Below are 15000 nucleotides of genomic sequence, written 5' to 3'. Positions count from 1 at the left end.
AACTTGCCCCACAAGAGTTACCCTATATAATGGAATAGGATCATTAAAGAAAGGGTGCCAAAGAAGGGACAAAATGAAACGCGACAAAAATTAAAATATTTTAAAAATTGTTTTAAATAATTGAAGGGAATTGTTGAATTGTCCCACAGTAAGTTGTCCCATTCCAATGTATTCTCTCTCTCCCCCTCTTTATTTGTCTCTCCCTCGCTTTCTGTCCCTCTTTCTCACTCTCTCTCCCTTTCTCTCTCCCTCGCTCTTTCTTTCTCCCTTTTCCTCTTTCCCTCTCTTTCTCTCTCCCTCTTTCTTTTTCTCCCTCTCCTTCTTTCTCTCTCTCTCTTTCTTTCTTTCTCTTCCTCTCTTTCTCTCTCCCTTTTTCTTTCTCTCCCTCTCTCCCTCTTTCTCTCCCTCTCTCCCCTTCTCTCTCTCTCTTTCTCTCTCCCTTTCTTTCTCTCCCTCTCCCCTTCTTTCTCTCTCCCTCTTTCTTTCTCTCCCTCTCTTTCTCCCTCTTTCTTTCTTTCCCTCTCTCCCCTTCTCTCTCTCCCTCTTTCTCTCCCTCTCTTTCTCTCTCCCTCTTTCTTTCTCTTCCTCTCTTTCTCTCTCCCTCGTCCTCTTTATATCTCTCTCTCTTTCTCCCCCCCCTCTTTCTCCCTCCCCCCCTCTGCATGCTGTTTGTCTTAAACAGACCCAATTTTGAACTGAGACTTCTACCAGGCAGTTGGGTCAAATTTGGGCTCAATTCTACCCCGGGAGGGATTAAAGTAATCCATTTAGATGGATCCTGCCCGGCAGCTGACTCAAGGGAGAACTCTTCCCTGAGAAAGGTGCAGGCACACACGTTTTAAACAGTCTCACCTGCTGAACACACACAGTTGCCATGACTGGTTCTTTGTTGAAACAGGATTTCAGGTAACACAGAATTTCTTCCACGTACTAAAAAAAACAGAAAGAGGGAGTTAGGCATGGCCCAGACATCACCGGACATCATCTTCATTTAACGATCCCAGCATCCCTTGCGGGGTGGAGTCTGGGCAACGGAAAGTGTTTTACTGGCCCGATGCCCTTCCTGTCGCCAAAGCGGAGTTTTGTACTGCAGATGTATATTCTCAGTGTACCCAGAGAGGGAGATAAACTTCCTCCACCCAGGATCAAACTCGCAGCCTCTGAATTGTCAGGTGAGAGCTCCACCTCTAGGCCACGGCAGCCCTGAACATGCCACAGCATAAAACGAATGATGAAAGAACATGGAGTTCCTCCAAGGAGGACACCCCTAGGCATGTCCAATGGTCAGAACGAGCCCAGATCCTTAATCCACCATGAAGCCTCTTTCATCCAGAGATTCAGGATCCCTGCGGAGCTCGGACACTGCATGGAAGGTCGCAGGGAGCCTTCTGGGAACGCAGAGGTTTTGAAAGCCTTGCTGAGATTGTGCGTTTGGGGGGCGCACGACACACTTCGTCCTAATGCTGAGCTCTAATTCTTGTCAATCAGAATAGAGCTGGAAGGGACCTCGGAGGTCTTCTAGTCCAGCCCCCTGCTCAAGCAGGAGACGCTACACCATTTCCGACAAGTGGCAGCCCAGTCTCTTCTTAGAAACCTCCAGGGATGGAGAACCCACAACTTCTGGAGGCAACTTTTGTTCCACTGGTTGACTGTCCTCACTGTTAGGAAGTTTCTCCTTAATTCCGGGTTGCGTCTCTCCTTGGTTAGTTTCCATTCATTGCTTCTTGTCCTGCCCTTCTGGTGCTTTGGAAAATAAGTTGCCCCCCTCTTCTTTGTGACAGCCCCTCAAATACTGGAATGCTGCTCTCATGTGTCCCCCCCCCCCCCACATGTCCTTCTTTTCTCTAGACTAGCCAGACCCAAATCCTGCAACCGTTCTTCCTATGTTTTAGTCTCCCGGCCTTTAAATCTTCTCAGTTGCTCTTCTCTGTGCTTTCCCCCAAAGTTTCAATGGGGTTTTTTTGTAATGTGGTGACCAAAACTGGATGCCGCATTCCAGGTGTGGCTTTACTAAAGATTTATAAATTCACAGGATTTTGATGCTATGTTTACACATCCAAGGATTGTATTAGCTTTTCCTTTTTTTTGGGAGGGGGTGGGGGTGTCAAAAGCTTGAAATGCTGACTGAGAAGACACTTTCAAAACCTTATAATGTACTTATTTATCACGTCAATTTCTAAAACTACTGCTATTTTAGAGTCAAAAAAAAAAAAAAAGAAGCTGCTGCCACAAAACGCCATAAGCATTGGTTGTTTTTTCATTTATTGTTTTTTTATAAATAATGCAAGATGGCGAAAATAGTTGTTAACGCACCTTCTTCCTATTTTCCCCACTGCAAAAGCCCTGCGAGCTGAATTCAAAGCTCTAAACTAGTAAGATCTACATTAATTAGCATTAATTAATGCATTAATATGCGGTGACTCAGTGGCTAAGATGCCGAGCTTGTCGGTCAGAAAGGTCGGCGGTTCGAATCCCTAGAGCCGCGTAAGGGAGTGAGCTCCCGTGACTTGTCCCAGCTTCTGCCAACCTAGCAGTTTGAAAGGACGTGAAAAATGCAAGTGGAAAAATAGGGACCACCTTTGGTGGGAAGGGAACAGCGTTCCGTGCGCCTTCGGGAGTTGAGTCATGCCGGCCACATGACCACGGAGACGTCTTCGGACAGCGCTGGCTCTTCAGCTTTGAAATGGAGATGAGCATCACCCCCTAGAGTTGGGAACGACTAGCACGTAGTGCAAAGGGAACCTTTACCTTTTACCTTTGCTTTCGGATGTTCCTCTAATCGCTCTGGCTTAAGAGACATTTTAAAACATTTTTAAGCCTGCATGAACCCACCTTTCCGATGTCTTGCAGAGTTGCCAGTTCTAACATCTGAGACAGAACATCCAAAGCTGATCTCAGGAATCCCCCAAACTTTTCATTGACGTTTTGGAGATCGAGTGTAACCTAGAACGAAAGAACGAAAGAACGAAAGAACGAAAGAACGAAAGAAAGAAAGAAAGAAGAGAGAGGGAGGAAAGAAAGAAAGAAGAAAGAAAAGAAAGAAGGAAGGAAGGAAGAAAGGAAAGAATAAAAGAAGGAAGAAAGAAGGAAGGAAGGAAAAAAGGAAGAAAAGGAAGAAAGAAGGAAAGAAAGAAAGAAGAGAGGGAGGGATGGAAGGAAGAAAGAAAGAAGAAAGAAAGGAAAGAAAGAAGGAAGAAAGAAAGAAGGAAGAAAGAAAGGAAAGAATAAAGGAAGAAAGGAAGAAAGAAGGAAGGAAGGAAAGGAAGGAAAGGAAGGAAGAAGGAAAGAAGGAAGGAAGAAGGAAAGAAGAAAGAAAGAAGGAAGGAAGGAAGGAAGGAAAGAGAGAAAGGAAGGAAGGAAGAAAGAAGGAAGGAAAGAAGGAAGGAAAGGAAGGAAGGAAGAAGGAAAGAAGGAAGGAAGGAAGGAAGGAAGGAAGGAAGGAAGGAAGGAAGGAAGGAAGGAAGAAAGAAAGAAAGAAAGAAAGAAAGAAAGAAAGAAAGAAAGAAAGAAAGAAAGAAAGAAAGAAAGAAAGAGGAATTCCTTATTGGTCAAGTGTGATCTGATATAAAAGGAATTTGCCTCTGGTTCAGAAGCTCTCAGGGTACATAGAAAACAGCGAAGGGATAGGTCACCTATCATAGTTACAATCATTAATCCTAAAATACGATGACAAGTGATAAATCAGAGATACCATAAGGAGAAGGAAGTAAGAAAGACGGGAAGGATAATACCAGTACAGCACTACTACATGGGTAAATATCTGTAGGCCTGAGACAACTGCTGTGGGAAGAGGCGTTCAGCAGAATGATGGCACGGGGATGGAGGGAAAACATGCTGGCTCGGGAATTCTGGGAGTTGAAGTCCACCAATCATGAAGGGGCCATATGGTTCCCCCTTCTGCTTTCGAACCTGAGTCTTACATCGCCGTACAATGGATTCTACCGTACAGCACAGTGGAGTTGCCATGTGTAATGGCTTCACAGTACTCCACAAAGTGTAAGGGGAAAAATCCAACATTAGAAATTATGTTTGGTCTGGACAATTTCCCCCTACAAATAAATACCCAGGCAATGCCCTATGCCAGTTCTCAGCTGCCTTCAGAGTCAGACATCAGTGAGGCAGAAGAACAGCTGGAGCCTGTTCCCAGTGTGCGCATGCGGAGAGTGGACAGACGAAGGAAACAGCTAAAGAACAGGGGTCGACCTGGGAGGAAGGCCACAGGTGGACGATGAATGGCCCCTCCCAGAGGGGATAAAAGAGGAGCGAAAGGGGAGTGGAGTTTGCAGGAGACAATGAGTTCCCTTCATTGGTTCGTGACTCTCCGAGACTCCTTGCCAAGTTTTGCAGATCTCGGCCTGGCAGCTCTCCAAGCCAGATAAGGTCTGTGACTGTAAATCCTCCCTTGAAAGACTTTGCTGGATGGGAATGAGCAGAATTCACAGTCAATTAAAAGGGGTATTTGTCGCCTGGCACAGATTGCTCAGGAAATGTAGTTTGATACCCAAAATACCTTGTAGTTGGTGTAGGTGGCCTTCAGAACGTCGTAGAGCTTGAGATACGACGGGAGATGATAGAAGTTGCCCAGAGTGGAGGAGGATTTACTTGGGGGAGCGGAGCTTGAAGTGTCGGTTGGCCTGGGAGCTTATGAATCAAAGCAGAGAGAAGAGAAATTATTAAATAACTTTAAACCCTCGAGAGTTTCTTCATACAGGTAGTTCTCCTTCTAGCACTGATGATGTAACCTAGTTGGGCCATGAAACGTCTGCAAGAAAACAACCAAAGAGCACCAATGACCCTGTTAGGACCACAACGGTGCCCCAATATTTATGTCGTTAAAGGGAGATGTTTGTAAAGCGAGACGTTTACCCTATTTTTATGATCTTCCTTGCCACAGTTGTTAAAGCGAATCACTGCAATTCTTAAATCAGCAAAATCTGGTTAAGCAAATCTGGCTCCTCCATCGGCCTTTGTAAGTAGTCATTAAATGAGCCACCATTCATTAAGTGAATCACAAGTCTAAATCCAACTCATCCTATGGCTGGTTTTTTGCCAAGTTCAGGCCAAGCGCCTGTTATCAGTTTTAGAAAACAGGGAAGAACGCCAAATGACTCTTCTCAAAGAGTAAGGGAAAGGTTCCCCTCTTTGCACATGTGTGCTAGTTGTTCCCGACTCTAGGGGGGGGGGGTGCTCATCTTCGTTTCAAAGCCGAAGAGCCAGCGCTGTCCGAATACGTCTCCGTGGTCATGTGGCCTGTAGGACTCAACACCGAAGGCGGATGGAACGCTGTTCCCTTCCCACCAAAGGTGGTTCCTATTTTTCTACTTGCATTTTTTACGTGCTTTCGAACTGCTAGGTTCGAAGCTGGGACAAGGCACGGGAGCTCACTCCGTTACACAGCGCTAGTGATTCGAACCGCCGAACTTCCAACTTTTCTGATTGATAAGCTCAGTGTCTTAGCCACTGAGCCACCACATCCCGCTACTCAGAGTAGTTTTTAATTTTATGGTTATTTGCTCTTCTGGAGCCATTTTCTCTTTCAATTCAATTTTTTTTTTTTTAATAGGTTAGATTTTTATCCCATCGGTCTCCGAACCTGGGCTGTTTTCACTCGTCTTTTTGGGGCTTATGGCGACGGTGGTTTGGTCCGCAACTTCTTTCTCTTTCCCTTTGCGCCGAATTGGACTCAGCGAAGGTGGGTTGGTGAGAGACGGTAACGTCGCCTGGAAAAGCAGAATTTTTTTTTAAAAAAAAAAACACAATCCTCCTCCTCACTGCCTTCAAAACAATTAGCCATCCCTTTCGGGTGGGGCAAAGTTTGGAAGCTGTGGGTGCTTCATCCCTGGAGGCTTTTAAGAGGAGATTGGGCTGAAGTCCTGCCTGAAATGGCATTGGTTCTCCTGCTTGAGCCGGGGTTGGACTAGAAGACCTCCAAGGTCCCTTCCACCTCAGTTATTCTGTAATTCTGCTACCCCCCCGTCCCTTCTCCATCACTGGAGGTTTTAAGAAGAGACTGGGCAGCCACCTCTCTGAAATGGTATAGGGCTCCTGCTTGAACAGAGGGGTTGGACTAGAAGACCTCCGAGGTCCCTTCCAAATCTGTTATTCTGATACTCTGCCAGCTTTTTGGTTTTGCCTTTAAGTCAGTGGGGACTCCTGCATTGTTTCAACTTCCACCCTCAAAAACGACGCTATAGGGCACTGCCCTATAAACACAAGGACACCACCCCCCCCGGGGCCATCACTCTGCTAAACAAATAATTCCCACAAAACTGTCAAACTAGTAAGGCTGCATTAATATTACTCTTCTCATCTTTCCTATGACCTATCTCCTTTTCAACTTATGACCGTAACCTTGTTGCTTGTATCTTTATGATTTATATTGTTTTATTTAGTTTCCTAGTACAATTTATGTTCATTCTATCACTAAGTGTTGTCTTATGATTTATGAGGAATGTTATTTTTATGATGACTGTGATCGTGATTGATCACTTATAGGTTTTATGAACACTGAGGGCATATGCACCAAAGACAAATTCCTTGTGTGTGTCCAATCACACTTGGCCAATAAATAATTCTATTCTATTCTATCCCTATTCTATTCTTCTAATTCTATCCTATTCCTATTCCATTCTTCTAATTCTATTCTACGCTATTATTCTAATTTTGTAACTATTCTAATTTCTAATTCTGTTCCATTCCATTCTATTCTATACTAATTTCTAATTCTATTCTATTCATATTTGTATTCTATTCTAGTATTCCATTCTAGCAGATTTTTTAAAATTATTTTCTCCCTTCTACACCTTACAGTCATTAAATCAACATTGTTATGTCATCATACCTGTACATCTATATAATATTTCGCTTCTATATTTACACACCTTTATACACAGTTATATATATATATATTTATATATATGGTTGTATTTGTGCTGATAAATAAATAAAGGGAGACTAGTATAGATCTATTTCAAGCTATTTAGCTCTCATCAGCTAGTCATACCCATACTGGGATTTGAACCTGGGCTATATTACATACTACTGCCTAGTATGTAATATAGCCCAGGTTCAAATTCCAGTAAGGGTATGGCTAGCTGATGAGAGCTAAATAGCTTGAAATAGATCTATACTAGTCTCCCTTTATTTATTTATCAGCACAAATACAACCAAATGTAACAAAAAGGCAACAGTAAAAATAACAGTAAAAACAGTAAAAATATATTTTTGCAAAGCTCATACAAGTTGAGCTTGTATGATCCAGACCATTCTGCCTGGATGGTCTCTTGTGACGAGCCGAAGGACAGAGAATGGAAGCAGTGATCTTCCTCCCATATTTGGGCATACCGGGGGTTGTAAAAAATCTAATATTTATATATATATATATTGTTTTTTGGCTTAATTAATTTTATTCTTGTTTTGCAGCCATTTGTACCAATTGTTCCAAGTTTCATAATTCTATTCTATTCATATTTATATTCTATTCTAATTTCTAATTCTGTTCTATTCCGTTCCATTCTATCCCCTATTCTATTCTCTTCTAAGTTCTAATTCCATTTGTGTCCAATCACACTTGGGCAATAAAGAATATTCTACTGCCACTTCGAACAGTCGCTAAATAAACTCTTATACGTCGAGGGCTACCTGTGTAACAAAGTCTTATGCTCCCCTTAGCTAAAAACGAGCCATCAATGTCACTGACAGACAAGAAGCGTACCTTTAGTGTCGGGCCAGGAAGGACATCATCCAATATGTGGGAACAAATATTCACGATCTTCAGCAAGTGGGAAAACAGGTGATCGACCAACAGGGCAAGCGTCCGGTCTGAGAGGGACGCCCACGACTCCTCTTGCTTAGCAGCTGGAATACTGGCTTCGTCCTCGCTGTGCGTCCAGGGGTTTTGCAAAGATTTGGAGGCGGTGGCTGAAAGCATGACAGGCACTTAAAAATCCAAAAAACTAACTTCGATTCGGGGTTTTTACCAATGATTAGGTAGATTTCTTGTTATAGAACAGAATAACAAAGAGTTGGAAGGGGCCCGGGAGGTCTTCTAGTCCAACCCCCTGCTTAGGCAGGAAACCCTATAGCCTTTCAGTTTATATTATGATGTAAAAGTAAAAAAGTTGAGTTTGTATGATTATAAAATAATAGTTTTTATTATCATGTAAAACAGTTGAGTTTATAGGATTATAAAATAATAGTTTTTATTATTATGTAAAAGTGAAAAGTTGAGTTTGTATGGTTATAAAATAACTTTTTATTATTATGTAAAAGTGAAAAGTTGAGCTTGTATGATTATAAAATAGTTTTATTATTATGTAAAAGTGAAAAGTTGAGCTTATAGAATTACAAAATAATAGTTTTTATTATTACGTAAAAGTGAAAAGTTGAGTTTGTATGGTTATAAAATAATAGTTTTTATTATTATGTAAAACTAAAAAGTTGAGTTTCTATGATTATAAAATAATAGTTTTTATTATTATGTAAAACTAAAAAGTTGAGTTTGTACGATTATAATAGTTTTTATTATGTAAAACTAAAAAGTTGAGTTTCTATGATTATAAAATAAGCTTTTATTATTATGTAAAACTAAAAAGTTGAGTTTGTATGGTTATAAAATAATAGTTTTTATTATTATGTAAAACTAAAAAGTTGAGTTTGTACGATTATAATAGTTTTTATTATGTAAAACTAAAAAGTTGAGCTTGTATGATTATAAAATAGTTTTTATTATGTAAAACTAAAAAGTTGAGTTTCTATGATTATAAAATAAGCTTTTATTATTATGTAAAACTTAAAGGTTGAATTTGTATGGTTATAAAATAATAGTTTTATTACGAAAAGTTATTATGAGAAGAACGAGAAGGAGGAGGAGGAGAAGGAGGAGGTGGGGGTTCCTCGGTTATTTAAAACCTGCGAGTGAAAATTAAATATTTTTCTCACCTGCCAGCAAATTCCCAGCCAGGATCAAGGCGTCTTGGTGGGCGGAGAGATCCAGAGGAACGAAGCAGAGGAGAGGAGGGAGAGCAGCAGGCCAACCATCCCAATGGCGCTCTTCTCCTGAATCTCTTCCACGCCTCCCGAGTTAGAAAAACTGGAATTCAATTTGAAATCATCAGCTTCCATCAGGGGGATTAAATCAACGATGGCGCAGATCAAATGCTCTCTAGATCTTCCAGGTCAGCGTTGTCCCAAAGGTCATTTTTTTTTCAAGAGGCAACTGGACCTTCTTTATTTTTCCTTGAAGGCGTTTCGCTTCTCATCCGAGAAGCTTCTTCAGTTCTGACCGGATGTTGGGGAATGGAAGGGATTGATACTCCTTGCAGACAGCTGGTCATTTGCATCCTTTGAGAGGGTCGTTGAGGCCACTTGGAGGTTTATCTGTGTCATCAAAGAAGCCATCCATGTCAAAACTGAACATCCCTTGCTCGACAGAAGGGGAGGGATATGACATCGTCTATCTCCACAAAGTCCTTTCAGCCGTTCCAAGGCGGCTCCACGCCTCTTCACACCACTTGGGTGACCCCGAGGACACAAATAAGCCTCCAAGTAGCCTCAAGGACTCTCTCAAAAGGATGCAAATGACCAGCTGTAGATGCAAGGAGTGTTAATCCTTCCGTCTCCTCACCATTCAGTTGGAGCTGAAGAAGCTTTTTGGGTGAGAAGAAAAACCAGAACATCTAGTAGCCTCTTGAAAAAAAAAAACACCTAGTAGAGTTTAGTTTGTTGTTTATTTGGGACGACTAACATTCATCCCACAAGAAGGGTGTGAACCTCGCTATCCTGCTTGTGTGAGGTTTTGCAAGGACTCTGCAAGCACCAGCGTGGCTTCCCCCAAAAAATTGTTCTTATGGGACACATCACCCTCAGGGGACAGAATAATTCATGGGAATGGGCAGAGGTAGCACAGTGGTTAGGGTGCAGTACTGCAGGCCGCTTCTCCTGCCACTTCAGCTGACTGTTATCTGCAGTTCAGCGGTTCTAATCCCACCAGGCTCAGGGTTGACTCAGCCTTCCATCCTTCCGAGGTGGGTGAAATGAGGACCCGGATTGTTGTTGGGGGTGATATGCTGACTCTGTGAACCGCTTAGAGAGGGCTGGAAAGCCCTGTGAAGCGGTATATAAGTCTAACTGCTATTGCTATTGCTATTCTCCTGCCTGCAATTTGGCAGTTCGAATCTGACCAGGCTCAAGGTTGACTCAGCCTTCTGTCCTTCCAAGGTGGGTCAAATGAGGAGCCAGATTGTTGGGGGCCAGAGGCTGACTGTAAACCGCTTAGAGAGGGCTGTAAAGTGGTATATAAGTCTAAGTACTATTGCTAGTCCTTCCTTCCTTCCTTCCTTCTTCCCTTCCTTCCTTCCCAGTGGTTAGACTGAACTATTGCAGGCTAACTCTGCCCACTGCCAGTTCGATCGTGAGAGGCTCAAGTTTAACTCAGCCTTCCGTCCTTCTGAGGTGGGTAAAAAGAGGACCTGGATTGTTGGAGCAAGAGGCTGACTCTGTAAACCATTTAGGGAAGGCTGCAAAAGCACTATGAAGTGGTATATAAGTCTAAGTGCTAGTGCTAGTCCGTCCGTCCTTCCCTCCCTCCCTCCCCTCCTTCCCAGTGGTTAGAATGCAGTACTGCAGGCTAACTCTGCCAACTGCCAGTAGTTCGATCCTGACTGGCTCAAGGTTGACTCAGCCTTCCACCCTTCTAAGTTCGGGTAAATGAGAACCCAGATTGTTGGGAACGACTTTGTAAACCACCTAGAGAGGATTGTGAAGCGGTATATAAGTCTAAGCGCTATTGCTATTGCTAACTGTGGTAAGGGACCAAAAGCAACAAGCCATACATGTTTTACAGATCAGCTCCAGGATTCCCCAGGCAGCACCGAAGTTGACGTCCGCAACTCTTCTAGTTGCCACAGTTGGGAACCCCCCCTGCTCCGGATTCCCTTTCCAGTAAGCGAAAGCGAATGAGTTGCAACTTACCCACAGTGCCATCCCACATTCCAGGTGCACACTGGAAACGCTGAGGACAAAAGACACAATGCTTCGCAGCAGCCAAACTGGGGAGGGAAAAAAACCCAGGAAGGAAAAATATTATAATGGTGGTGGTATTTACTGGTTCTCCAAACTATTCAAAATTTCTACTACCAGTTATCTATCTATCTATCTATCTATCTATCTATCTATCTATCTATCTATCTATCTATCATCTATCTATCTATCTATCTATCTATCTATCTATCTATCTATCTATCTATCTACTACCTACCTACCTACCATCTATCTATCTATCTATCTATCTATCTATCTATCTATCTATCTATCTATCTATCTATCTATCTATCTATCTACTACCTACCTACTATCTATCTATCTATCTATCTATCTATCTATCTATCACCTACCTACTATCTATCTATCTATCTATCTACCTACCTACCTACCTACCTACCTACCTATCTACTACCTACCTATCTATCTATCTATCTATCTATCTATCATCTATCTATCTATCATCTATCACCTACCTACCTACTATCTATCTATCTATCTATCTATCTATCTATCTATCTATCTATCACCTACCTACCTACCTACCTACCTACCTTCTATCTATCTATCTATCTATCTATCTATCTATCTATCTATCTATCTATCTATCTACTACCTACCTACTATCTATCTATCTATCTATCTATCTATCTATCTATCTATCTATCTATCTATCTATCTATCTATCTATCACCTACCTACTATCTATCTATCTATCTATCTATCTATCTATCTATCTATCTATCATCTATCTATCTATCTATCTATCTATCTATCTATCTATCTATCTATCTATCTATCGTATTTTTTGGAGCATAAGACACACCTTTTTCCCTCAAAAAAATGAGGGTGAAAATCTGGGAGCGTCTGATACACTAAATACAGCATTTTTGTCCTCCAGAAACCCCGCCCCCTTTGCAAAAATGGGCGTGCATAGCCTTTAGGAGGCTTCCAGAGTGCTCCTGGGGGCTGGGGAGGGCAAAAATGAGCAAAAGATGGGCTATATTTTGCTCGTTTGTGCCCCCCCCCCAGCCCCCAGGAGCACTCTATAAGCCTCGTAAAGGCTATCCATGCACTTTTTTTGGAAAAAAAAAAACGGGCCCCGTTTTGTTGCAAAAAGCAAGCAGCTGAATTTTGATCACGTGACCACGGGGAGGCTGAAAAGCGCCCATGAGTCACCTTCCGCAGGGACGCCGTTACTCCGAATGGTCGCTAAACGAGTTGTCGTAGGTCGGGGACAACCTGCACTGACCTCACGGACCCCCCCATCAAAACTCACAGTCAGAGATCTGGAGGTTGAGGTGGTCAAGGCATGAGACACGGCCGAGATCACCCTGGAAAGGTTGTTCTCCAACCGTCACATCGGCTGGGCTGGGCATCAGATTGTATCCTCTGTAGGTTCTAAAACAACATGAATGCCCCTCATTAAACATTTCTTACCAAACTTCAATAAATTCCTGGTTAAGAGGAAGAAAAGCACATTTAACTGATGGTTACATCCCTTCCACTGGAGATTTTATTCTACCCCAAGAGTGCCTCCGTTCAATCCAGAATAGAGCTGGAAGGGACCTTGGAGGTCTTCTAGTCCAACCCCCTGCTCAAGCAGGAGACCTTATACCATCTCAGACAAACGACAGTTCCAGCCTCTTCTTAAAAAGGTCCAGTGATGGAACCCCAACAACTTTGGAAGGCAACTTCTGTCCCACTGGTGAATTGTCCTCACTGTTCGGAAGTTTCTTCTTAATTCCACGTTGCTTCTCTCTGACTTATTTACCATCATCATTCTTGTCCTACCTTCAGTTGCTGTTGGAGAAGAAGTTGACCCCCCTCTTCTATGTGGCAGCCTCCTCAAATACTGAAGACGGTTCCACCCAAAAACCTGCGCTCGAACTAAAGCCGCCCCAGACTAAACCCGAGTCGCTGACGTCTCAACAAGGTGACAACAGCGCGGAGACAGAAAGCACGCTGTAAATCCTAAACCTAAACTTAACCCCTAAACTAAACCTAACCCCCCTAAACCTAACCCTATAACCTAACCTAACCCTTAAACCCTAAACCTAAACCCTTAACCTAACCTAAAAACCGAACCCTTAACCTAACCCTAACGCCTTAACCTAACCTAAACCTACCCTAAACCTAACCCTAAACCTAACCCTTAACCGAACCCTAACCTAACCTAACCCCCTAACCCTTAAACTAACCCTTAACCTAACCCTTAAACTAACCCTTAACCTAACCACTAACCCTACCCTTAACCTAACCCTAAACCTAACCCTAAACCTAACCCTAACCCTAACCCTAACCCTTAACCTTAAGTTGAATCGGCTTGCTTTCAAAGCGCTATTTGCGCCCCTTCTTTCCCGCGCTGGCTGTTGTCGCCCTGTTGATGACGTCAGCGACTCGGTTAGTCGGGCAGCGACTTAGTCGAGCCGGTTTTGACGGGTCACGCTGGAAGACTGCTATCATGTCCCCCCTGGTCCTTCTTTTCTCTGGAACGGTCATATTGTGTTTCCTGCAAAACCGTTCTCGTAGTTTAGCCTCAGCCCCTTATCATCTTACTCGCACTTCTGTGCACTTTCCCCCAAAGTCTCAACATCTTCTCTCTAATGTAGTGGCCAAAACCGGATGCAGTTCCAATGTGGCCTTATACTATAAGGCTTTAATAAGCGGCACTTCACGATTTTGATTCTACGCCTCTGTTTATACACATAGGATTGTGTTGGCTTTTTGGGCTGGGCCGCCGCAAACGGCTAGCTTGTCGTAAAGGGATCGTCCACTGGACTCCAAGGTCTCGCATCCGTTTGCAGCCGGGAACCTAATTTGCCGAATTGGTTCAGCTGTTAAAACTCCAGCCGTTTAAGAATGCACTTAAACTCGGCGACAGGTTTATCCTTAGGCAAAAGAAAGAGGTGAGTAAAATATCAGGTTCTCCTCGCGAATGGAAAAAAAAAGGGGGAGAGAGAGAGCATGCACAGGTTTGGGAGGCTTATAGAGCGCTCCTAGCCCCCCCCAAAAAACAATCAAAAAAATGACCCGTTTTTTGCAAAAACGGGTTGGGTTTTTTGCAATAAAGGGAGGGGCATGCAGAGGGTTTGGGGAGGCCTTTAGAGTGTTCCAGGGGGTTGGGGGGGGAGGAGAGGAGAGGAGAAAGGAAAGGGGAAAGTGGAGGGGAAAAGAAAAGGAAGAGGAAAGGGGAGAGGACAAAGGAGAAAAGAAGGAGAGAGAGGAGTGGAAAAAGGAAGGGGAAAGGGAAAAGGGGAGGCGAGGGGGAAAGGAAAGGAAAAGAAAGAGGAAAAGGGAGAGGAGAAAGGGGAAAAGGAAGGAGAGAGAGGAGTGGAAAAAAGGAAGGCGGAAAGGAAAAAGGGGAGGGGGAAAGGATAAGAAAGAGGAGAGAGAGAGAGGAGAAATGGATGTAAGTGAAGGGAAAGGAAAGGAAAGGAAAAGAAAGAGGAGAAAGGGGGAAAGGGAATGGAAATGTAAAAGAACAGAGTTGAAGGGACCTTGGAGGTCATCTAGTCCAACCCCCTGCCTAGGCAGGAACCCTACACCACTTCGACAAATGGATATCCAACATCATCTGAAACACATCCAGTGTTGGAGCATTCACATCCTCTGGAGGCAAGTTGTTCCACTGGTTAATTGTTCTCATTGTCAGGAAATTTTTCCTTAGTTCTCAGTTGCTTCTCTCATTCCCGGAATGAGAGGTTTATTATTCGCCGCTAAGCGCAGCTCTACCTCGTGATGGTGCTCACTGCAAACTGGGAAGCCGGTGGGGTTTCGTGCATCAGGAGCTTCAGGTAGACGCTGCTTTGCTCCTTGGCCAGCGCTACGACCGGATCGGCCTGCCCTGCGTCACAACTGTAGAACAGCTTTGGGATCAGCCTGTGAGAAACAAGGGAGAGGAACGAGGAGGCCCCTTTTTCACTAAGGAAAAAAACAGGGACCCCTCCTTTTTATGGT

The 15000-nt window shown here is 43.4% G+C and overlaps 1 protein-coding gene across 1 annotated transcript in view; it reads right to left on the bottom strand.

Annotated features, from left to right (window-relative positions):
* The window catches only part of HTT (huntingtin), a 109869-nt gene that overhangs the window by 49595 nt on the left and 45274 nt on the right, over positions 1-15000 (bottom strand). The window contains exons 26-30 of the mRNA XM_032223789.1: positions 7715-7920; positions 5594-5720; positions 4511-4641; positions 2833-2943; positions 853-930 (exon numbers count right to left, since the gene is read on the bottom strand). Of these exons, the coding sequence (XP_032079680.1) occupies positions 853-930; positions 2833-2943; positions 4511-4641; positions 5594-5720; positions 7715-7920 (653 nt within the window). The remainder of the gene's footprint in view (positions 1-852; positions 931-2832; positions 2944-4510; positions 4642-5593; positions 5721-7714; positions 7921-15000) is intronic.

Source organism: Thamnophis elegans, chromosome 9, assembly GCF_009769535.1.
Source record: "Thamnophis elegans isolate rThaEle1 chromosome 9, rThaEle1.pri, whole genome shotgun sequence".
Taxonomy (NCBI): Eukaryota; Metazoa; Chordata; class Lepidosauria; order Squamata; family Colubridae; genus Thamnophis; species Thamnophis elegans.
Note: the sequence above shows the minus strand (reverse complement) of the source record. Positions and strands in the feature narration are given on the sequence as shown.